Source organism: Coregonus lavaretus (assembly GCF_964263955.1).
Source record: "Coregonus lavaretus genome assembly, chromosome: 5".
NCBI classification, from domain to species: Eukaryota; Metazoa; Chordata; class Actinopteri; order Salmoniformes; family Salmonidae; genus Coregonus; species Coregonus lavaretus.
In genome coordinates, this window is record NC_139992.1 from 41,605,734 (window position 1) to 41,630,815 (window position 25,082).

Here is a 25,082-nt window from a genome sequence, read left to right on the forward strand (position 1 = left end):
AATGATGACAGGTAAAAAGACTACCTTTCCGGAAACATTTAATGGTTCTCGTGACAGGAAGTCAGCACTCCATAACCATAACCCGCTCAGTTAAATATTAACAAATTTACAGTCATGTAGGAATGTAGAAAACAAACAAAAACATAATCAACACAAGCTCCTAAAAAATCCAAAACACCCACCCGCTCCTCTTCAGCAGAGAAGATGGACCTAGTTCCAATCAAAACTCTGCCCCCCAGTTCGCACCCTCACACTTCCCTCCCACCCCAAACTCAGTCCGTCTCACAGCTCATCCCTTCCTGTGGCTCCCTGGAAAGAGCAAAGTGAAAAACACATCCGTATATTTGAAGCAAAAAGGCCATCATTATCCATTGCATGTCTTACTAACATTACTAATCCTCTTTCTGTGCTAGACTCCCCTCCCATCTTACCAAATCTTCATCTCCCTCCTCATCCGCTTTAAACTCCTCTTCCTCTGCTTGTTCCTCTGGCTCCTCTTCTGGCTCCTCTTCTGGCTGTGACAGGTAAGGAAGTTAAGATAAGCGAAGATCTTGTATATAGAATCCAGCCCTGATGTACTGCATTATAACACACTTTGCATAGTCTGAGTGTTAATTACATTGGTAAAGTACCAGGAAGTACTTGTTAACCTAATTCAGATCCTGTTTGCATGTGGGTAATATTAGTTAATTTTGAGCGTACCTCTTCATTGAGGTCCACGTTCATGCTGAGTCGGAGCATGCGTTCTATCCTGTCTCCATAGGCCTTGGTGTCAGCCAGCTGGTAGCCTGACCGTAGTGTGGCCGTCTCAAACAGCACTACAGCCAGGTCTGAGGCTGTCTGGTCCTCTGCATTATCCTGAGGTAGGGAGGAGAATTCGATATATACACTGTTAGGAACCTATGATTCATTGGCGTAACTTTGCATGCCAGGTAAAGTAATTTGTGTTCAATTCAAAATGGTACTCACATTTATTCTCTTCAACATTTCTTTAATCAGAGGGTGTTTGGGGTTGATCTCAAGTGTTTTCTTCTGGCTTGCATAATAACTGGAAAACAGAAATAAAAGGTGTCAATACAGAGTAATAAGCAGAAACTATGTCGACGTCCTCTAGGACTTGAGCCACTAAGAGTTATTGTGAGTAATGTCTTATCCCGCAGAACATATACTGTACATTTGGTCAAAATGGTTTCACATTGCTTACTTTGTGGATATGTCTTTTCCTGTCTGGTAGGCCTGTGCCTTCATGATCCTCTCCATGTTACCGGACCAGCCGTACTGGCTGGCTACCAGGGCACAGGGGGAGTTGGTTAGCCTCTGGGACAGCACAGCCTTCTCGATCTAAAGACAGATCAAACAGAGAAGATTCAGCTTTTGAAGCTTTTTCAACACCTGGGCAAACATTTTAAAACAGAGGAGATGCTATCTGACTAGTGTATATATACAAAAAATGCACAATCTCGTCAAGCCTATTGAGAAGACCCCTAACCTTGTCCTTCAGGGCGCTGTCCTTCATCCATGTGGTGAGAGGTTCGTACTCCTTCTCTAGGGCCTCCCTCTTCTCCTTGGTCTTGTCGCTCTCGTCAAACTTGACACCCTCCTTGGCCACGTTCTGGAAGCGCTTGCCGTCGAACTCCGGTAGGGCCTGGATACAGTACTCATCCACAGGCTCTGTCAGGTAGATCACCTCATAACCCTTTTTCAACAGCTTCTCCACGAAGGGAGAGGACTCAGCCTGCCGGAAAAGATGGAGGGCAAATTAAGCTCAGGGCACGATACAGCAAACTGTAGGAAATTTGATATAGGAAGGAGGCTACTATAATGTTTTACAGATCCTGACTCTTCAGAAGGTTTGTAACTAACTCCGGCATTATGCTCTACAATGAATGAATGAATGAAATTTTATTTGGGTCAAATCGCCAATTGGCAACCCATCCCTTATGGGATTAATTGACACAAACATTAATAATTCACTGTGGTAATTAAATTATCATTCTTCTGGTGTTCTCTGCATTGCGCATTGCATAAAGGGTGAAAAAATGTAAGGTAATAATACATAACAGTAAATAAGGTTATCCAAACAATTATATCCCTAGAGCAGTAAATTAATATACATACACTGTATATATACACATTTACAAACATATATATTCTACTCAAGGGTCACCATTTTCTATCACAAAACAGTGCTCTCATCCGGACCCTCACCTCTTTCCTGCTGGTCCCAGCCATGAAGTAGATCTTGTCCTGCTTCTCCTTCATCCTCTCTACGTACTGCTCCAGGCTGGCCAGCACCGTGTCGCTGTTGGAGGTCTGGAAACGTAGCAGCTTGGCCAGACGGGTCCGGTTGGAGTGGTCCTCGATCACACCCAGCTTGATGTTGGTGCCAAACTCCTTCCAGAACTTCTCGTTGTACTGCTCCTCAGCGATCTTCTTGATCATGTCCAGGGTCTTGCGCACCAGCTTCTTGCGAATGACCTGGCCGAAGAGGCATGTTAAGTATACTGTTAGCAGAGTGGTTGAGTGAAGAGTGGGGAGGTCCTGGTGGGTTTCTTTGTTTGAGAGAGTGAATTGAAAGGAAGCCTCACCTTGAGAAGTTTGTGTTGCTGGAGTGTTTCTCTTGAGACGTTCAGAGGAAGGTCATCAGAGTCAACCTGATGAGAACGACAATACATTTGAAGACGCAATATGCAAAAATCCCGTCGCAATTTCCTGGTTACTAAAGTTCTAATAGTTCGTATTGTGTAGAGAATTACTGTCCCATCCAAACCGCTGAGAAATAGATTTTCCATAACCAAAAATATTGTATTTTCAGCTGTTTTAAGCTGGTGCACAAAACCGAAAGTAAAAGACGCAAAAACTAAACTTAAGAATGGGAAGCATAGAAATAGTGCACATAGAACAGATCTACCGCTTCTTAGATTTGCTTTCAATCAGAATGACAGATCTATAACTCACATTTCTATGTGAATTTGGTCGGGTCCCCCAAAAAGTTACATATTGCAGCTTTAACATTCAGTGGGTGCACTTAACTAGCCTGGGTACCAGTCTGATAAGCTAACATTTTACTCCTTGTCATATGCCAATGTTTAGCATGACAGGAGTGGCAATGTTAGCTAAACAGACTGGTACCAGCGGGTGCACTTTGGGTTAGTTTATGCATCTACTAAGGAATAATACTTACCACTCCTTTCACAAAGTTCAAGTACTTAGGCATCATGTCATGGAAGTCATCAGTGATGTAAACTCTACGCACAAAGAGCTGAGAGAGATGGAAGATTGTTACTGACAGAGACTAATACAACACATCAATACTGCACTGAGAACCGCTTGTATGCCAATCAATAGTTGCTTTGTAACCAATCATTGCTGTGGTACCTTAATGAAGTCGTTCTTCTTAGAACCATACTCGTCGAATAGTCCCCGGGGAGCTGCGGCAGGTACAAAGAGGATGGACTTGAAGGTGACCTCCCCCTCTGCTGTGAAGTGGATGTGGGAGATGGGCTCGTCTGTGTCCTGCAAGAACACAACAGAGAGTCAGCAGTTATTTACGAAGACAACCTCTCTGTTATTAAACCAGAACGCCTGGCAACTGAAGCTTTGCCTGACAAGACAACTTCAGTTCATGTACAGTCAGAGATGAGTCATATCTGACCTAAGATCACCCATTGAGAGGTCTGCTAAATCTAAATGGGAAAATTGACTTCTGTGTAACCACTAAATGGATTAGAGTGTCTGCTAGGAGAGTGAGTCTGAATAAACTGTAGACAGACACCCACCCTGGAGAAGGTCTTGTAGAAGGCCTTGTACTCGTCCTCCTCCACCTCCTTGGCAGGCCTCTGCCAGATGGGCTTGATGTCGTTCATCAGCTCCCAGTCCCACATGGTCTTCTCCACCTGAGGGGGAAAAGGAGAAAGAAAGGACAGTCATTAAAACGGAAAGATCCACTTCCATTGAGCGTCACTTCTATGGAATCTGTTGCTGCTACAGACAGTAGTTTGTTTCAAGGACTATGTTTTACCTTCTTCGTCTTTGGCTTGTCCTTGTCCTCCTCCTCTTCCTCCACCTCCACCTCATCCTCAGTGGTGTCTTCATCCTTCTTCTCTGCTTCTGCATCATCCTCATCAATAGGCTCCTCTACAGTTTCAGTCTTGCTACTCCATACATAGATGGGGAAGTTGATGAACTGGGAGTATTTCCTCACGAGGTTCTTGATGGTCTCCAGCTCTAAGTAGTCTGTTGCCTCCTCCTTCATCACCAAACTAGGGGAGAAAAAGAATGCATTGCAGCGAAGAGCCAGTCAGAGCTTAACGTTAGTCATTACAGTTGTGAACCTTTCAACCTTTCAATAACTAGATTCCTCTGTCTGCACCAGCTGAGCGCGACTACGGACTTCTTGGCCTTTAAAACAGCACAGTGCTGAAACAAAATTTAATTACAGTGAAATCCAATTTGGAGAGTTTATTAGTTCAGCTTTGGTTTGACATTTGTGCCTAATTTAGACAAAGTCTTTTGACTGAATTTTCCACAGCCAGTAAAGACAAAAAGGTCAGAACAAATGAGGCAATAACTACATCGTAACACATGTATTATTGTTATGAGGGTTTGCGTTGCTAAACAACAACTATCCGTCTTCAACTTCATAGACTACGTATTAACAGATCTGTCCATATCCAGCCCAAAATTGCCATAGTAAGTACAAATCATCCACCTACACTAATCCTAATGCTAGCCTGACTGAATGGTTGCTACTTAGTGACAGTTGCCTTGTTGACTTACGTGATGGTGGTGCCCCTGCCGAGGGTGTCCCCGCGGGGGTCCTCGATGACGGAGAACTCGTTGGAGTCGGACTCCCAGATGTGCTGCGTGCCGTTGTTGTGCTTTGTGGTCACGATCACCTTGTCCGCCACCAGGAACGCAGAGTAGAAGCCCACGCCGAACTGACCAATCAGCTCAGAGGTTGACTGGCCCTCCGTCTGCATCTCTGTCATCTTGTTGAGGAACTCGCTGGTGCCTGACTTGGCGATGGTGCCCAGGTTCCTGACCAGGTCTTCTTTGGTCATGCCGATGCCCGTGTCAGTGATGTGGAGCATGTTCTTCTCCTTGTCAGACTTTAGGTGAGGAGAAACAAACAGTGAAATGTTATGTTGGGTTTTGGATCACCTTACATTGTACATGACAGACTTAGTTTTAAACTTTCTACTGTTTTATTACTATTAATCTATGCACATTTAGAATAAAAGAAAAGCAAACCTAGAGTGTGTGTACAGTATTTATTATTAATTTGCATGTACTCATAAAGGGAAAGCGCACAATGTCCTGCCGCAGGTGTTGAAAGTCTTAATGTCATTTTTGCAATGCAAAAACTGAGATGTAAATTTAGAGGTGTTAGAGACCCTAACGACTCTCTCGGTCTCAGGTTTCACTCTAGAGAGCTCAGTGAAGGGCTGCGAATTAGCCTACAGTCGGACTGAAAGGGTGGGTCACACAGAAGGCTAACGCTGAGGTAACTTAACATACCTTGATTTTCACTGTCAGCTCCTCGTTACCAGTGAGTGCCTCATCATTGGTCAGGGACAGCAACCGGATCTTATCCAGAGCATCGGAAGCGTTGGAGATCAGTTCCCTCAGGAAGATCTGGAACCAGACAAAAAGAAACATCACCAAATGTAAAATTGTATATATTTTACTATATTTTATATTTATTAAAACAACTACAATACAAAGACAATACGAATGGCCGGTCCCATCAGTGGGTGCTCTAGTCAGTGGGTGCGCTCGCCCCCACCTACCCCGAGAAGCTGGCAGGGTGATGCCCCGCCCCTAAATTACATTCTTAACTGTCTCAACCCTTATTCAATTACCTTAAGTTACCTCACTGAACCTCTATCAGGTTTATGTAATGATATATAGCCAGATGGACTCTTGTTGTGAACTAATTTCTAATTAAACAAATTAATGTAAATATTGCTTAATGAGAGTAAAAAAAACATTTATTGTTTTGCCCAATTATTTCTGTAAGTGTAAACGTTCAAAGCTCCATTGTCTACACCAGAGCAGACACTAACCTCTTTGTTCTTGTACAGGGAGTTGATGATGAGCTTCATCATCCTGTTCACCTCAGCCTTGAAAACATGCTTTTCTGATTTTTCACGGATTTCCTTTATCTGCGCTGCGTTCAGGCCATCAAGCTGGATAGCCTCCTCTTCCCTGGAAAAACAGAAGTGTAATCAGAGATCAGCACATACAAGGTACATAGACTCAAGATTTCCCAAAAGGGAATATTTATAGAGGCCTTATCTGTGTGACTGGTAATAGGGAAAACCCTTATAATGTTGTGTTGCTCTCTAATGCTTTGAAGAATGATCAGGTGTACTTCTACAGGCTTAATAGCCTGGTGTCAAGCCAAAGATAAAATAGTATATCAACAAATCTCAACTCAGCCTTTGTGCAAATAAGAGGATGGTACCTGGGTTTTTATCTTTGACTGAAAATAGCAAGCCGAAAGGAGAGGTCAAAGTGGTTTCCATGGTTCATGTAAGGTCAGTATAAAGGCTTGTGTTTTGGAAAAGAGGGAGGAAGTAGAGAAGTCAATAATGGGGCGCTCTTGTCATCAGTTGGTCTCAGGACTTACTGCATGACAGAACACTCTTCTTAGCTGAAATATTTAAACACACTTACCTCTGGACTACCTCATCATCTGTCCGGGAGCCATCTCTACTTTTGCCCAAGTCCTCCTCCACTGTCCCATCAATGTCAACCTCATCCTCCGCTCTGACAGAACCTGTAGATAAAATAAAGTTAAACATTATAGATCTGAGGGTTTAAACAATAAAAACTTGTACCCAGTAACTTAAGCCCAACCTAATAAAAATACAAGTATTTTGTATTAACTTAAATTGACCCATGTCATGTGACAGAGCAACCACTGGGCCATAAATGCACTACTGAGGGTCTAAGTTCATCTGGTAGCCAGTCTTCCACTCTATCTGTAAGCATAACAGCCACAATACTACATCTCCTTGACTCAATCCATAGAGGGCATGGCACCTTTCCATCTCAGAACAGACCAATACTGTACTAATAAACTGATAAGCTCCGGAAAAAGTTCCTTCACTGCTGATAAAGATTTGATACCTTTGCTGTTTCCATCTCTATACCCCCATAGCAAACTGATTGTACTGTCCAAAGCAAACAGACTATTGTATGGGTAGTTAGACGTTGATAACTGGTACAAATACAGTATAACTGTGTGGGATTAGGGTGTTTAGAATCCTGCTTCTGTTTGGTCGGTGTGGTTGTGGAAGCAGAGGTGTTACGTATGACATTGCAGTGTCAATATGGAACACATGTTCAGTAAAAATCTGAATAACGTGCTCATAAAGCAAACAACCATAACGTCGAGATATGATGAATGAAAAAAGAGAAGCATTAGGCATATCAATGTTACAGTCTGGCTCCACAGGATTCAGATGAAGAGAAAGTACCAGAAGCTTGCAAGTCAGTCCTATGTCTTCTACAATGTTACCCATTTGACACACTCATCGGTCAACAAAACAATGCACTGCAATCAAATGATGGCATTTTAGCACATTTACTGCTGCTTATACTGCAATCATAAGAAAACATAATGAAATGGCAAGTTGCAGAAAAGAAGTAGAAATTCTATTATATTATGCAATTTATAACTCATACTTACTGAAAGCTAGAAGAGCCCAAAGGAGGACTACAATCCACATTCGCTTCATTTTAATAGAAAAAATATATCACTATATTGTACTTTATTCCTACACCCCGGCAAAAGCTTGAAACTGTGTGCGTCCAGCGTTGGCGAGTCCTTTATCTGATCCACACTTTGGAGGCGGTGTATTGATGAAGTGGACTTATAGCTGCTCCCCACGCACAGCAACAACCAATGGCAGAAGCTTTCGTCGCTTCAATCTTCCAATCGTAGTATTACGTGTCAGATTGTACAAGTTCAAAGCGTGGCTAGTTTCCATTGGCCGAATTACACGTTAAACAAAGATTTAGTTATCATATAAAGCGATAAAATCATGTCTGATACATTGCAACACGTCATTTAAAATAGATACATTCGTCAGCACTGTTGAAACATTGTTTTTGACATCGTTACAGTGTAATAATTTATGATAGGCTCATCTGGAAGCCCATACGTTCCCCTTGACTACCACTGTTGCTATAGCTTGCCAGGCACAACTTCTCAGCGAAGTACCAGGCATGCATTGGCATCGAGGATGTAGCTGTACTAAAACGAACAAGCCCCTCAGACTACCTACAAATATGCTTTTAGTTTGCCAACTCTACAGATAGCCATTCAGATTTTATTTGTAATTTGATCCATTTTAATCGGGATCACGCACACAGCCTTGTGATCTGGCAATCCTCTCTGGGACAAACTCTTGGCCACTACTAGTACAGGTATCAAAACTTTTATGGAATTTTGTTTGTCAACTATTGTCCATTCACACGTTGTGGCATACTTTGTGTGTGTCCACAGGTGCTTGTGTGTGCATCTCTGCTTTGATTTATGAAATAAGTATATTTGGAATAGCTACTAAGCTATTTCAAATGCCAGCATTCACTTGTTTGTGGGATTGTCACGGGTTGTTGACCTCAACACAACATATTTGGTGTGGAATAGACCCTCCCCTTTCTTTTTCATGTGATCAGAGTTTTTCTCCTTCCTCACATTGAAACCATGACAGCGGCTGAGTTGCAGACACTACTCACCAACCTCTCCCCTGCTAACAACATTCAGCTGCTCCTCTACATTGAATTAAACTAATTCTCCCTCATCTTCAGTCTCACAGTGATTGACAGTTTCAACTCCTCCACCCATAACTCTTCCAACTGCAACTGCACCTCTGGAATCCCTGATTCCCCTGATTCCACCGACTGGCACCATGATCACTGGAGTGGTCCTAGCTCTCTGCTATCTTCTGGGCATAACATAGCAGTGAACGCAGATACAACTTGAGTATGAAACTGTTCTTGAGCCTGGCGTGTCAGATATGCTGAGCCTGCTAATATGCGTGCGGGTCTATGGAATACTTCAGCTGGGACTTGGGCAACAGTCTCTGCAAGCTCTTTGTCTTCGTTGCCTACTGCTGTACATTCTCCAGCATGCTGATCATCCTGTTGATGAGTGTCCAGCGCTACTACCAAGTTCTGCACCCCAGTGCTGGGCCAGGTGGCGTGGGGCAGTGGAGAGGTGGTTGTTTCCCACACTGTGGGGTGTTGTGGTTGTAATATCTTCACCGTTCCTGACAGTCAACATGGTGGAGGGGGAGGACGGGCATCTCCATTGTGTTAACATCTATTGTAATAAACAAAAGTATAGCCCAGGGGTGGGAGGTTTGGTGATGGCGATATTTGGATTAGTATTACCTGTCTCCCTCCTACTAACATCCTACATCCGCCTCCATAAGAGAGTGAAACATTCAGCTTTCTTCCGAAAGTCCAGGATGACCAGACTTGTGACCAGCATCATTGTGACTTTCATCATCGGTTCGATGCCATTCCAAGTTGTTATCATCCTAAACATGTCAGGACATTTGGCCAAGTAGGAAAACTTGAAACACTTCTGTACCATGTTGTATTTCTGACCTATGCCAACAGTTGCCTGAATCCGTTTCTATGTCTTCGCTTCCCATAACTTCTGCCAGAAGACTGGCCAGTCAGAAGACACCGCGAGGCAGCTTGAAATGGGTCCTGTCAACAGTCAACTGAACATGTAACATATCTGACACACACTTGAAGTGTTCATTTATGTTACAGGTTAGGCCTACATCAAGCTAGATGTTTTCACGTATTGAGCTTTATTAGGTGTGAGTTAATCTTAATGTATTTTTTTTTTACAGTAGAACAGGAAGCTTTTATGAATTTATAGGAATTTTTGGATAGTTTTGTATTCTGCCGTAATGAAGTACTTCTCTGTATCTTTATGTAACCCTCTAATCACTCAAGCCTAATTTGGTACCAGAAAATCTACATATAAAAATCTAGATAACATTATCTCCTTTGTTTGAGTTCTCTATTTGTTTTCACTTCTGTTACCAATACTCTTCTCACAAAACATTTAAGTGTCTCCTGTGATGACAGTGAGACCTACCTGACCAGGTTCCACCTCCATGTTCTACTTCCTGTCTGGTGATGCACTTCCCCTCATGCGCCGTCTACCACAGCTCAGTCTATAGGCCTAGGTTACAGTAAATGTTGGGAAGTCAAAATGTTCCCCTCTAGTTCTGTAGATCTCCAGTCACTGAGCAGTTTTATGTGGAGAAAATGCACTGTTCCCTGCATGTCATGGATTTGCAGTGCATACTTACACCAAGAATACCATGTACTTGCCAAATACTGTAGCTAGATATCTAGTTGATGATAATTCCTGATATGCCTGTGTTTCATTATTTTGTTCAGACAGGCACAGCAGGTCACAGCTACAACGGCCTGAGATGGACCCACAGGGGGGAGGAGGCCGGGGAGGGTCGTACTCCACTACCCCTCCTGTCACTGCTCCTCTCCAGCCCGTGCTGTGTTCCGTACCTGGAGACCTCGCTGAAGAGTGGCACTACCTGAGAACACAGGTGTTCCCCCACCTGGACGCCCTCTGCCAGGCCAGAGGCACCTGCTTCAGACCATTGGACACCCAGTGGGGTGACAGGGAGAGCCATCGTCCCTCTGACCTCCCTGACAATAGTAACCTCCTCTCCTCCCAGCAGTTGAAGATCAGTCTAGACCTCATCACCCGCTCCTCCTCCTTCCTCTGCCTCCTGGGCCACCGATACGGCCCCTCCAGGCCGGAGCAGGACCCCCCACCTCTCCCAGCTGCTGGTCCAGAACGAGAAGCTCTCTCTGGGGTGGAGAGGAACCTGCATGTTGCAGCGGAGGGAGGCTATCCCTGGGTCCTCACAGGGAGGAACCAGAAGTGCTCCCTGACAGAGCTGCAGATCACCCAGGCAGCCCTGATGGGTGACACCAGACACTGCTTCTTCTACTTCAGAGACTACTCTGAAGTAGAGGAGGATGAAGACAGGTACACAAATGAAGAAGGTCAAAGGTCATTGCTGAGTGTGTTCTCCAAACAGACAGAAGAGGAGAGACACAGAGCCAGGGAGCTGAAGAACAGGATAGTGGACAGCCTGCAACCTGTAAGGTTCTTCAGAACGCTGCAGGATCTGGGGGACCTGGTGAAGAGGGACTGGAGGGTTCTCATGGAACAGCTCTATGGGACCCTGGACCAGCAGCCAACCTGTTCAGGTAAGTGAACCTGTGCAGCTCAGTTAGTTCTGTTAGTTGACCTAGTTCTGTTTACATCTGCTTTGTTTAATTCAATTTAGTTCAACCTGCTTTGAAAAGACGGTGAAGATGACTAACATAGCTCAGTCCGGTTCATATTTATTGTGTTTTTCAGTGGTCTGCCTTATCTTCCAAGTCCTAAAGCAGTGCTTTCTCCCCTGCTCTTTAGGCCTCCTGGACTCCCTAGATAGATGTTATCATGAAGGTGCTGTCCAGGCTCTGTGTCGCTCGTTTGCCCCCTCCACCCAGACCACTGCTGTCATGGAGGCACTTAACACATTTACTGCCTCTCTCACTCATTCTGACACATCTCAGAGTCTAGCAACCTCAAGGAATTCAACCATTAAGTTAACAGGGTAAGAACTTTGGTGACCACGCTAAGCTGGAAACTGAATCAGTGCTGAATTACTGTGAGATTTGCCATACTTAAAAGTAGATACAGATGGAGTTATGCATTGATAGTGTTCAGATATTATTTGAAATCAATGAACAACATATTTTGACTGTCCTTCCTATTTCCCTTTGCCCTCAGTGACCATGACAAACGTGATTCAGAGGGGTCTATTTTCCTGCTCTGTGGTGAGAGCGGTTGTGGGAAGTCCTCACTGGCCACCTGGTGGCTTCAGGAGTTCCGGAAGAAGAACCCTAGAATCCCAGCCATCCCTCACTTATGTGGAATCAGCAGCTCCAGTGTGGATATCAGATCTGTACTGAGACACATCACCACTGAGCTACGCCTGGCCCATTACGGTAAACACTCTGGAGTGTTATTGCCTATGTCTGTGAGGGATAGAAACTACTACAATAACATCAACCTATTCACTTCTTTGTCATCTAACCCATCACTTCCAAATGTAACCCGTTATAGCACTGTTGTATACTTACATTCCCAATTTGACATTTATTCAGAAATGTGTTTACACTCACTTACCTTTCCTGTGACTATAACCTTTACTGCTAGATAAGATGTACTTCATTACTGACTTTAAAAAATATATGTATTTACTTTGTGAGAAACCAATCACTGACCTTGTTCTCAAGAAAGAAACAAGGTCAACATTGTCATAACACTCATCTGGTCTAGACCGGTGAGACAGACTGATGGTTCCCTCTCATCTCACTCGTCTAAGTAACTAGTGTGGTATTGTTTATTTTTTAAATACTTTTTATTTATTCAGGGGAACCTAATTGAAACCAGGGTCTCATTATCAATGGTGCCCTGAGAACAAACAATTCACAAATCAACATGATAATACAAGAAAATAGCAAAAAAGAAACTACAAGATATACAGTGCCTTGCAAAAGTATCCATCCCCCTTGGTGTTTTTCCTATTTTGTTGCATTACAACCTGTAATTTAAATGGATTTCTATTTGGATTTCATATAATGGACATAGACAAAATAGTCCAAATTGGTGAAGTGAAATGAAAAAAATAACTTATTTCAGTAAAAGGGGTGCGTGCATATGTATTCACCCCCTTTGCTATGAAGCCCCTAAATAAGATCTGGTGCAACCAATTACCTTCAGAAGTCTCATAATTAGTTAAATAAAGTCCACCTGTGTGCAATCTAAGTGTCACATGATCTCAGTATATATACACCTGTTCTGAAAGGCCCCAGAGTCTGCAACACCACTAAGCAAGGGGCACCACCAAGCAAGCGGCACCATGAAGACCAAGGAGCTCTCCAAACAGGTCAGGGACAAAGTTGTGTAGAAGTACAGATCAGGGTTGGGTTATAAAAAAATATCAGAAGCTTTGAACATTCCACGGAGCACCATTAAATCCATTATTAAAAAATGGAAAGAATATGGCACCACAACAAACCTGCCAAGAGAGGGCCGCCCACCAAAACTCACGGACCAGGCAAGGAGGGCATTAATCAGAGAGGCAACAAAGAGACCAAAGATAACCCTGAAGGAGCTGCAAAGCTCCACAGCGGAGATTGGAGTATCTGTCCATAGGACCACTTTAAGCCGTACACTCCACAGAGCTGGGCTTTACGGAAGAGTGGCCAGAAGAAAGCCATTGCTTAAAGAAAAAAATAAGCTTTTGGTGTTCGCTAAAAGCCATGTGGGAGACTCCCCAAACATATGGAAGAAGGTACTCTGGTCAGATGAGACTAAAATTGAGCTTTTTGGCCATCAAGGAAAACGCTATGTCTGGCGCAAACCCAACACATCTCATCACCCCGAGAACACCATCCCCACAGTGAAGCATGATGGTGGCAGCATCATGCTGTGGGGATGTTTTTCATCGGCAGTGACTGGGAAACTGGTCAGAATTGAAGGGATGATAGATGGCGCAAAATACAGGGAAATTCTTGAGGGAAACCTGTTTCAGTCTTCCAGAGATTTGAGACTGGGACGGAGGTTCACCTTCCAGCAGGACAATGACCCTAACCATACTGCTAAAGCAACACTCGAGTGGTTTAAGGGGAAACATTTAAATGTCTTGGAATGGCCTAGTCAAAGCCCGGACCTCAATCCAATTGAGAATCTGTGGTATGACTTAAAGATTGCTGTACACCAGCGGAACCCATCCAACTTGAAGGAGCTGGAGCAGTTTTGCCTTGAAGAATGGGCAAAACATCCCAGTGGCTAGATGTGCCAAGCTTATAGAGACATACTCCAAGAGACTTGCAGCTGTAATTGCTGCAAAAGGTGGCTCTACAAAGTATTGACTTTGTGGGGGTGAATAGTTATGCATGCTCAAGTTTTCTGTTTTTTTGTCTTATTTCTTGTTTGTTTCACAATAAAAAATATTTTGCATCTTCAAAGTGGTAGGGATGTTGTGTAAATCAAATGATACAACCCCCCCAAAAATTGATTTTAATTCCAGGTTGTAAGGCAACAAAATAGGAAAAATGCAAAGGGGGGTGAATACTTTCGCAAGCCACTGTACCAACCATGTCATACATGTAGATGCATTGTTGTTCAGTGACACACATGGCCATGGCATAAACAGACAGCCATAGACAAAGAGGCTAATAGTGCTTTTAGTATTTATTTTTAGTGCAGCACAGAAGGAAAACTTTAAATGAAAATTCCACAAAAAAACTATATTTTGGTATTTGTTTCATTAGTCCACGCATCATACTATGACACTTTCTATATTTTGAAAGTTCTATATCTTGAAAACTTGATTGCTGACATGCAAAACATTTTGGGACTGTATCAACAGTGGGCTAATGAAACAATTACGTCTTTGAGTGGTATTTTCCTTTGTCGTTGTTAAGGCTCCACATTGTTATTGTGTCTCTATACTAGGACCCCAGGCTGAGTGGAGTGAAGGGTTGTTATTGTGTCTCTATACTAGGCCCCCAGGCTGAGTGGAGTGAAGGGTTGTTATTGTGTCTCTATACTAGGCCCCCAGGCTGAGTGGAGTGAAGGGTTGTTATTGTGTCTCTATACTAGGACCCCAGGCTGAGTGGAGTGAAGGGTTGTTATTGTGTCTCTGTACTAGGTCCCCAGGCTGAGTGGAGTGAAGGGTTGTTATTGTGTCTCTATACTAGGACCCCAGGCTGAGTGGAGTGAAGGGTTGTTATTGTGTCTCTATACTAGGCCCCCAGGCTGAGTGGAGTGAAGGGTTGTTATTGTGTCTCTATACTAGGACCCCAGGCTGAGTGGAGTGAAGGGTTGTTATTGTGTCTCTATACTAGGCCCCCAGGCTGAGTGGAGTGAAGGGTTGTTATTGTGTCTCTATACTAGGACCCCAGGCTGAGTGGAGTGAAGGGTTGTTATTGTGTCTCTATACTAGGCCCCCAGGCTGAGTGGAGTGAAGGGTTGTTATTGTGTCTCTATACTAGGCCCCCAGGCTGAGTGGAGTGAAGGGTTGTTATTGTGTCTCTGTACTAGGTCCCCAGGCTGAGTGGAGTGAAGGGTTGTTATTGTGTCTCTGTACTAGGCCCCCAGGCTGAGTGGAGTGAAGGGTTGTTATTGTGTCTCTATACTAGGCCCCCAGGCTGAGTGGAGTGAAGGGTTGTTATTGTGTCTCTATACTAGGACCCCAGGCTGAGTGGAGTGAAGGGTTGTTATTGTGTCTCTATACTAGGCCCCCAGGCTGAGTGGAGTGAAGGGTTGTTATTGTGTCTCTATACTAGGACCCCAGGCTGAGTGGAGTGAAGGGTTGTTATTGTGTCTCTATACTAGGCCCCCAGGCTGAGTGGAGTGAAGGGTTGTTATTGTGTCTCTATACTAGGCCCCCAGGCTGAGTGGAGTGAAGGGTTGTTATTGTGTCTCTATACTAGGACCCCAGGCTGAGTGGAGTGAAGGGTTGTTATTGTGTCTCTGTACTAGGCCCCCAGGCTGAGTGGAGTGAAGGGTTGTTATTGTGTCTCTATACTAGGACCCCAGGCTGAGTGGAGTGAAGGGTTGTTATTGTGTCTCTATACTAGGACCCCAGGCTGAGTGGAGTGAAGGGTTGTTATTGTGTCTCTATACTAGGTCCCCAGGCTGAGTGGAGTGAAGGGTTGTTATTGTGTCTCTATACTAGGCCCCCAGGCTGAGTGGAGTGAAGGGTTGTTATTGTGTCTCTGTACTAGGCCCCCAGGCTGAGTGGAGTGAAGGGTTGTTATTGTGTCTCTATACTAGGACCCCAGGCTGAGTGGAGTGAAGGGTTGTTATTGTGTCTCTATACTAGGTCCCCAGGCTGAGTGGAGTGAAGGGTTGTTATTGTGTCTCTATACTAGGCCCCCAGGCTGAGTGGAGTGAAGGGTTGTTATTGTGTCTCTGTACTAGGCCCCCAGGCTGAGTGGAGTGAAGGGTTGTTATTGTGTCTCTATACTAGGCCCCCAGGCTGAGTGGAGTGAAGGGTTGTTATTGTGTCTCTGTACTAGGCCCCCAGGCTGAGTGGGGGGAAGGGTTGTTATTGTGTCTCTATACTAGGCCCCCAGGCTGAGTGGAGTGAAGGGTTGTTATTGTGTCTCTATACTAGGCCCCCAGGCTGAGTGGAGTGAAGGGTTGTTATTGTGTCTCTATACTAGGCCCCCAGGCTGAGTGGAGTGAAGGGTTGTTATTGTGTCTCTATACTAGGCCCCCAGGCTGAGTGGAGTGAAGGGTTGTTATTGTGTCTCTATACTAGGCCCCCAGGCTAAGTGGAGTGAAGGGTTGTTATTGTGTCTCTATACTAGGACCCCAGGCTGAGTGGAGTGAAGGGTTGCAGCATCATGTAAAGCCCAGGTCATTCCATGTTGTGGTTCAGGCCTTCTCTGCTGCGGCTGCTCTAGGACCCTGTGTTCTGGTTCTGGATGGACTGGACAGACTGACCGGGTCCCTCGGGCTCTCAATGCAGGAGGTAATGCCTTACTTTGCCCAGACCACTACCAGTGGTGGTTATTGTACAGTGTATTTTACATTGATAGCATTCAAAGAAATCCAGATGAAAACCAAAGCATATTATTTTATATAGTGAACATGAATTAATAACGTTTATTAATTCATTGTCAGGTGAAGGACCTACGCTGGCTCCCTGACCTTTTGCCTCCCCAGTGTAAGCTCCTCATCACAGCGACCTCCACAGACCTCACCTACCAGAGGCTGACCCTCCGCAAAGACGTTCACACCCTCCCCTTGCCCGGCCTGTCAGACCCCTGGGTCCGCCGCAGCGTCCTACTCCAACACCTTACCCTGCCCTGCCTGGAGCCACACAGGACCCTGCTGCAATTCATCTTGGGGACCACTACCAAGCTGGGAATGGGTCGCCTGCCGCTGTTCCTGGCGGTGGTGGCTAGCGAACTGCAGACGTGCTGTGTCCTGAGGGGAAAGGAGGAGGAGGAGGAGTTGATAGAGGAGTATGTAGAGGTGGATTCTATGGCAGAGCTGTGGGCCAGGGTGATTCAGCGCTGGATCAATGACTATGGTGGGGTCAATGAGTGTACGGCCAGTCCAGCCAAAGGGACAGGAGGACCTACCTCTCAGGTGTCCAAGATAGGTGGGATCATCTTTACCCTCTCTAATGATTCAGTTGTGATAGAAAAATTGCCGTACAGCAAGAATCGCCACTGTAATGTCTTCTCAATAAAGGTCAAGAATTAACATTATTAGTTAGGCACTCTCTATGATGAGTTGTTGTATCTAACCTTACTCCCTCCTTCTCTCCAGATCTCAGAGGCTGGGTATGGGACACTCTATGCCTGGTTCACCTCTCCCATGCTGGGCTGACTGAGGAGCAGGTCCTGGTTCTGCTGGAGGTTCTTGGTTACCCTGGGTCTATACGGGTTCTACCTCTGGAGTGGGCCCGGTTCCGCACTGCTGCTGGGCCCTGGGTACAGGAGAGACCCAATGGAACACTGAGCCTCACCCACCAATCACTGGGCCAAGCCATGGACCTCCTCCTGCTGAGTGAGTGGCAGACGGGAGCAGAAGTTACAAGCATAGAAATAGAAAGCATAGAATGGACATTCTACAATGGCCTTCATTTGTTGGTCCTTCCAACATGGTGGTGCTTTTTACTTGGTTGATCATCTTTGTCTAACAATGAACGTGGAGTATCTGCATGTAAGTGGAACTCTTTGGCACTAAGGAGTCCAACTATGACCAATCATTTACACTTCTCCTAAGTCTTATGCTTTTTGCTCTGTAGGGGTCCGGCCCGGTAAAGGTCCAGGGGGCTTGAGGAAGACCAGACGGGGCTACCATCTCAGCCTGGCCCAGTTCTTCCAGAGGCAGGGCAGGGAGATCTGTAGCTGGCCTCAGATCCTGGAGGAGCTCCCCTGGCACCTGGAGCAGAGTGAGGCCTGGAGGGAGCTACACACCTTCTTCATAGATCCACAGTAAATAATAATATGCCATTTAGCAGACGCTTTTATCCAAAGCGACTTACAGTCATGTGCGCATACATTTTTACGTATGGGTGGTCCCGGGGATCGAACCCACTACCCTGGCGTTACAAGCGCCGTGCTCTACCAGCTGAGCTACAGAGGACCACAGTAAGAGCATGGATATACACCTCACCCATAAGGACACTAGGGGTACACACAGTTACTGTTGGGTAAAATAGTTTAGCTGCAGATTAACTGTCATCATATATTTAACTTAACACTTAAAAACTGTGTGAGCCTTTTTATTGGATTACAGATTCACATGTTTATCCATCATTTATTTACATAAAGGTATCTACATACTCTCTATCCCTAGGACTGTAGAGCACCTGTCTACAAGTTGGAGCCAGTCTTCTCAGCTGAGAATAGATGTTGTCAGGTACTGGACTCTCCTGATCCTCAGAGGTTATGACCCCTACACCTCATACCGGAGCCTGCTTGGTAAGGGATGCCACCCTCCTACTCTTAACCAATCAGGGCGATGGGCATTCCCTCCTGCTACACATACAGGTAAAATCGTCATGGCTACACATTTCAACACGAATTCAGTGGTGATCAGTTCTAACGTCATAAAATTGTAGATATACCATCCATAAATAATGTAGCTATTGTCTCCATTCAATCCAGAGCAGAGAGAGGTACACAGCAACAGGGCCTTCATGACTGACTCCCAAAGTGACGGCAACGGTAATTATTCATCACTGATAACAAATTTATTATTGATGATGTCTAAGTGATCTGTTACCAGTCATCATCACTGATCCTATGTGACCAGTGATGATGACTGTTTTTGTTGTTTGTTCCCCACCTGTAGGAAATGGTTGTCAGTGGGATCCAGGTGTGAAAGGGAAGCAGTTGTTGGTCTCTGAGTTGCTGCTCTGTCTGAACAGGAAGGGGGAAGCAGAACAGCTCCTACTGCAGGCTGAGAACACACTCACACAGGTGAAGTAGACCCACCACTCACTCGTAAAGGGAAACCACTCAAAATGGATATTTTTGTATTTTATTTTCATTAGTCCACTGTTGATACCGGCTACATCATCATGATAATGCAAAATATATTGAAAACGTAACTGCTGACATGCAAAACATTTGAGACTGTATCAACAGTGGACTAATTTAAAAAATACCAAAATATTGTTTTTGAGTGGATTTTCCCTTTAAATACTAGCCACTATGCTTTACATGAACACTGTAATTGCTCTAGTAATACCATTTTATGTTCTTAATGTATAGACTTTCACTCCATTATGAAAGGCTTTCATTCAGCCTGCTGAAATGATCGCACTGCTTCCCAATTTCCTGTCATTTCAGGCTGGTGAGAAGGACAGAGACAGGGAGAGTGTGATGTTACTGCTTACAGTGCGGCAGACTTTGGCTGAGCTCTATGTGGAGATGGACCAGCACAGAGAGGCAGAGACACACTGTAGATCAGCTCTGGAGAGCGCCCAGACTCTGACCACTACCTGCCTTGAGAGATATGAGGGAATCACTGTTAGAAAGGGTATTTGTCCAGAGAGTTGGGGCACTATGGGTCTCAGGTTTTTAAATAAGCAACCCGATGATATATATTTTAATTCAAAAAGTAATATTTTAATTCACAAAGTAAGTAAATGCTTTTAGTGGGCTGAAATGATATGTATTTCATGTATCGCCCCTATCAGGTAAGTTGCTTTGTGTACTCTGCCAGCTGCTGTTTGCAGACGGCCGAACCATCGAGGCCTCTCAGATCCTCAGTGACATCATCAATATGGGACACCACAAACTCCACCTGTGTGCTGAGGCCACTGTATCACTGCTCTGTGGTATACACAGGTGTGTATTAAATAGCATAAATAGGTACAGTCTCATGTGACATATCTATACTTCACATGTTCAGCTACAGGTGTATGTTTGTATGTCTTTTGCTGTTTTTAGACCTAATTCCCATGTGAATTACTTTTGATACTGTATGACTCAATTTAGGCAAGCTTAGATTGTATTTTTTTATGTGACAGACTAATAAGCCTGCAAGACCCACATGGTGCTGAGAAGCACCTCCAGGTTGCCTTGAAGATCAGGAGGCGCTGGTATGGTAGAGAGCACCCTCTAGTGGTGGAGGTGGAGGAGTGCCTTGCAGACGTCTGGGCCGACACCTGCGCTCACACAGCAGGGTAGGACTACTTCTCCTCTTCTAGTGTTCTTCTGGTTCTTCTTCTCCTTTTCTAGTGTTCTTCTGGTTCTTCTTCTCCTCTTCTAATGTTCTTCTGGTTCTTCTTCTCCTCTTCTAGTGTTCTTCTGATTATTCTTCCCCTCTTCTAGTGTTCTTCTGGTTCTTCTGGTTCTTCTTCTCCTCTTCTAGTGTTCTTCTGGTTCTTCTTCTCCTCTTCTAGTGTTCTTCTGGTTCCTCTTCTCCTCTTCTAGTGTTTTTCTGGTTCTTCTTCTCCTCTTCTAGTGTTCTTCTTCTCCTCTTCTAGTGTTCTTCTTCTCCTCTTCTAGTGTTCTTCTGGTTCTTCTTCTCCTCTTCTAGTGTTCTTCTGGTTCTTCTTCTCCTCTTCTAGTGTTCTTCTGGTTCTTCTTCCCCTCTTCTAGTGTTCTTCTGGTTCCTCTTCTCCTCTTCTAGTGTTCTTCTGGTTCTTCTTCTACTCTTCTAGTGTTCTTCTGGTTCTTCTTCTCATTTTCTAGTGTTTTTCTGGTTCTTCTCCACTTCTAGTGTTCTTCTGGTTCTTCTTCTACTCTTCTAGTGTTCTTCTGGTTCTTCTTCTCCTCTTCTAGTGTTCTTCTGGTTCTTCTTCTAGTGTTCTTCTGGTTCTTCTTCTCCTCTTCTAGTGTTCTTCTGGTTCTTCTTCTACTCTTCTAGTGTTCTTCTGGTTCTTCTTCTACTCTTCTAGTGTTCTTCTGGTTCTTCTACTCTTCTAGTGTTCTTCTGGTTCTTCTTCACCTCTTCTGGTGTTTTCTGGTTCTTCTTCTCCTCTTATAGTGTTCTTCTGGTTCTTCTTCTCTTCTTCGTCATTAATTGTGTCCTCCATCGTCTCCTCAGTAGTTTCTTCTCTGTCATTGTTCTCTCTCTTCTCTCTCTCTCTCTCTTCCTCCTCCCATCCCCTTCTCAGTAGTTTACTCAGTCAGTCACAGTATATAAATGTTAGTGTGGTGAAGATGTGACGTGTTCAGGTTGAGGCAGAGGCTGGCAGTGGAGCTGTATCGACACACGGTGCACGTCAAAGATCAGGACATGAAGCTTTGTTCCCCCACATCGCCACGTCTTCAGGCGAAGGGATGCAGCCTCGCAGTCACCTTGGTCAAACTTGGTAATTATTTCATTTTTCAAACAGAAGCACCACAACTCTCAATCTTTCTTACACTTTTCTAGATTCTTAGCAATAATACACAGAGTGCAATATGTTTAGCTTGTATGTGTATGTGTGTGTGTGTGTGTGTGTGTGTCATGGCAGGAAGGCAGATATTTCATGGCTCCAGTAAGACAGAGAGTAGAGAGGCTGTTGAACTGCTGCAGAGAGCTCTGGACCTGTACATCTGCTTTCTGGGGTCTGATCACACACTGACCAGAGACTTACAACAGTAAAAGCCTTCTTTAGCTCCTACACAATTTAAAATGCTAACATTTTCTTCTTGTATTTTCATAGGGTTTAAGAGACAGTTAAGCAATTACGGGTCATTGGACCTAATGGAGTTGACCTTTGTCCTCTTAGGATTTTAAACACAGAATCCAGGAGACCTTTGACCCCTCGGGTACCCAGGTCCGGACCCCTCTCCCACCTCTCCACTAGGAGGCTAAGCAGTGGGACCAGACCCAACACAGCCGCACCCCTTCACTCCCACCTGGCCTGGGACAGGGGCGTCACATACACCCCTCTGGACCCCTCCGTAAACAGATCCCTGTCAGCCCCGTCCAACAAGACCCTTCACACACAGCCAGAACCAGATCCAGAACAGGAACCAGTCAAGAACCAAAACCACAGACAGAACCACCTGTCTTCTCCCAGGCCCTGGTCTGCCTTCCAGACCACAGTGTTCGGGCCAAAGAGTGACATCAGAAACCTGATCTCAGAACTCAAACCCAGACCTGCTTCAGCACCGGGCTTCCGTTCCATAGACAGGACCCGGGTGCTGCATAGGGCAGGCTGGTGCCACCTACCAGGCAGGTACCTTCTTGAGGAACGGACAGTAACAGCTTTAAACAGAGAGATTGGATCCCCTTTGCACACACAGAGATGCACACCACTGGTCAGACAGACAGTTCAGGGACAGGCAAAGGGAGGAGAACAGAGCTCGAGAGACAGAGTGTCTTATTCTGCCAGGAGGCGCTAGAGAGAAGAGAAAGATCTAGAGAAGACTGCTCTCATGGTGACCACTGAACTGTTTTGAGTGTTTATGCTATTCTTTTACCACTTTTGATACCAATCAGCTGTTTTCTTTTCAATACTGAAATCTGTCACAATAAATGTTTTCCATATAAATTGAAATAAAATGTTTGCTTGTTTAACTGGAGTGAAATGGCCCCTATTTTGTACAGAAGCAAATATAATTTGACTTCACTTCATGTCGTCAAATGAATCATACATTTTTTGTTTTCTATAGGGTTGCATCTAAATATTGATCAAATGTATGTTTTGTAAGATGGTTAAGCTCCTCATCCTGGTGTGAAATAACATTGACCTTTTCTCTCAGAAAGCAATACTTCTAGTACCCAAAAGTGGGTGATGTAATCAACAGTAAATGTATATATGTCAATTCTCCACACACAACGTAAAGCATTCAGTGAAAGCATTCATTGAGCAACATGTTACAGATGCTGTGAAGTAGGACCAAGCAGGTTTGGACTTTACCATGTGGTGTATTGTAGAGTTAGGGTCATGAGTTCTGAGGTCTGTTTGTATGTTAGAGAAGGGGGATCAATGAGCCAATTGGAAGCTGGGATGATTAGGTGGCCATGGTGGTATGAGGGCCAGATTGGGAATTTAGCCAGGACACCGGGGTTAACACCCCTACTCTTACAATAAGTGCCATTGGATCTTTGTTGACCACAGAGAGTCAGGACACCCGTTTAACGTCCCATCCGAAAGACAGCTCCCTACACAGTGCAATGTCCCCAATCACTGACCTGGGATATTTTTTGTTTTGTTTGTTTTTTGAGGAAAGAGCACCTCCTACTGGTCCTCCAACACCACTTCCATCTGGTCTCCAGGACCAACCCTGCTCAGCTTCAGCGGCAAGCCAGTAGTGGGATGCAGGGTGATATGCTGCTGAGTGCACGCATGGAGCACATGTAATAGTAGTATTTTGTCCAAAAACGTTATATTTTGGCAAGGATAAGTGATTTGGAAACTTCAGAATCTGCTCTTTCTGATACTATATAGACATCAAAATGTTTTACGTGCTTGTGACTGTAGGAGAATTTGCAAAAGTCACTTTTTGGCACTCTGTTAAGCTGTTCATCAGATTCTTCATTTACAATATATTCTCACCCATCAGACTATTGTCAATTACATTTTTTATTTAGGCTAACTCTATTACTATATATGTGAAATTAGTTTCGATATAGTTTAGGTGTAGTTTCGATGGGCCATCATCAGCTGCACAGGCCTAACGGGCAGGGAGGGAGGGGAGGGGGGAATGACATGTCCTCTTAAAACTGCTTATAACACATTATGTTTGTGATATTAAAATTCTAACAAAGATAGTGTGTTAGACTTATTTAGGAAAAGTCAAGGAAGGGGGAGACATTACTTAAAAAATTTCAGAGTACTTATAAAAGTACATTAGTTTTGAGTCAATATGACACTCTCTGCTCTACTAGTGTTAAATGGTTACATTCGTGGCTGCCTAGTGTAGCCTAACCTAGCCTTGCCTAGCATACTATCTCCTGGTCCTATTGTGATTATTGTTGTTATATCAGGACATTATGTTTGAGTCTCAGTCTATTAACTATAGGCTTATGGTTTATTATGTGTAGGTCTATGTGAGTCACATGTTGAATCAACGAGTCATGGGTTTACGTAGGCCTACAAGACTATTTGGTCTGTAATATGAAATCACATGTTAAATAGTTTGTTGTGTGCAATCGATTACAGTAGGGTACAGGGTAGGCTTTTATGATAACTTGATGATTTGGGTGCGCAAATTTTGGCCAACCTAAATTATTGCTGGCCCTGCCATCAACGGATTTCTGCCTACGCCACTGATTCCTGAATGATTCCATGAATAACAATTTAGAAAGAACAGAACCTTATCTGTTGAATGAACAGAACCCTAGCTGTTGAAAGAACAGAACCCTAGCTGTTGAAAGAACAGAACCCTAGCTGTTGAATGAACAGAACCCTAGCTGTTGAAAGAACAGAACCCTAGCTGTTGAAAGAACAGAACCCTAGCTGTTGAATGAACAGAACCCTAGCTGTTGAAAGAACAGAACCCTAGCTGTTGAAAGAACAGATGATAATGCCCTCTTCTACCTTCATTTACAAACGTGCATACAATGCAAAGACATGGAAAATCAAATAGGTATACTATTCTATAAATGCAATCTATACATTTGATGCCCTGTGGTTATGAAAATAATTTGCATTTCAATGGGAAAGTCAGTCTATCTATGCTTGCCCCATGGGCAGAGCTCCAAAGCAGGAGCTCTGCCCAGGAGCTCTACAGGTAAATGCCAAAATAAAGGAAACACTTTATTTTGAGGGATACAAAGTATATTGAAATATTGGTTCCTGAGTTAATTAAGCAATTAACATCCCATCATGCTTAGGGTCATGTATAAAAATGTTGGGCAGGGCATTCTTTTGGCTATCATGGCTATGCCCCCATTGAATGACAATGCCCCCATCCACAGGGCCCAAGTGGTCACTATAGTGATTCTTCCAATAGAATCCTATAACATTCTCAAAATCCTATAGGATTTTGTGTCACCTCTATCAGAATCCTATTGGACTACTTTTTCCGGTGAA

At 44.3% G+C, this 25,082-nt stretch overlaps 2 protein-coding genes across 2 annotated transcripts; one reads left to right on the top strand and one right to left on the bottom strand.

Annotated features, from left to right (window-relative positions):
- Positions 1-21: 21 nt before the first annotated feature.
- On the bottom strand, positions 22-7,845 carry LOC311130012 (endoplasmin-like). The gene is made up of 17 exons (XM_084162610.1): positions 7,700-7,845; positions 6,682-6,784; positions 6,069-6,210; positions 5,521-5,637; positions 4,780-5,111; positions 4,022-4,262; positions 3,780-3,896; positions 3,379-3,516; positions 3,185-3,262; positions 2,589-2,654; positions 2,209-2,478; positions 1,490-1,735; positions 1,205-1,341; positions 970-1,048; positions 703-858; positions 432-515; positions 22-309 (listed from the first exon to the last, which is right to left on the bottom strand). Exons 1-17 carry the CDS (start codon positions 7,746-7,748, stop codon positions 283-285), a joined length of 2,382 nt encoding a protein of 793 aa, XP_084018736.1. The 5' UTR covers positions 7,749-7,845; the 3' UTR covers positions 22-282.
- A 515-nt stretch (positions 7,846-8,360) lies between these two features.
- Positions 8,361-22,621, top strand: LOC311129474 (putative tetratricopeptide repeat protein 41). The gene is made up of 17 exons (XM_084161765.1): positions 8,361-8,439; positions 10,441-11,280; positions 11,489-11,675; positions 11,852-12,069; positions 16,450-16,613; positions 16,766-17,249; positions 17,420-17,659; positions 17,901-18,090; positions 18,455-18,648; positions 18,766-18,825; positions 18,953-19,080; positions 19,453-19,642; positions 19,803-19,953; positions 20,136-20,291; positions 21,289-21,425; positions 21,570-21,696; positions 21,828-22,621. Exons 2-17 carry the CDS (start codon positions 10,476-10,478, stop codon positions 22,444-22,446), a joined length of 4,050 nt encoding a protein of 1,349 aa, XP_084017891.1. The 5' UTR covers positions 8,361-8,439; positions 10,441-10,475; the 3' UTR covers positions 22,447-22,621.
- The last annotated feature ends 2,461 nt before the right edge of the window (positions 22,622-25,082 follow it).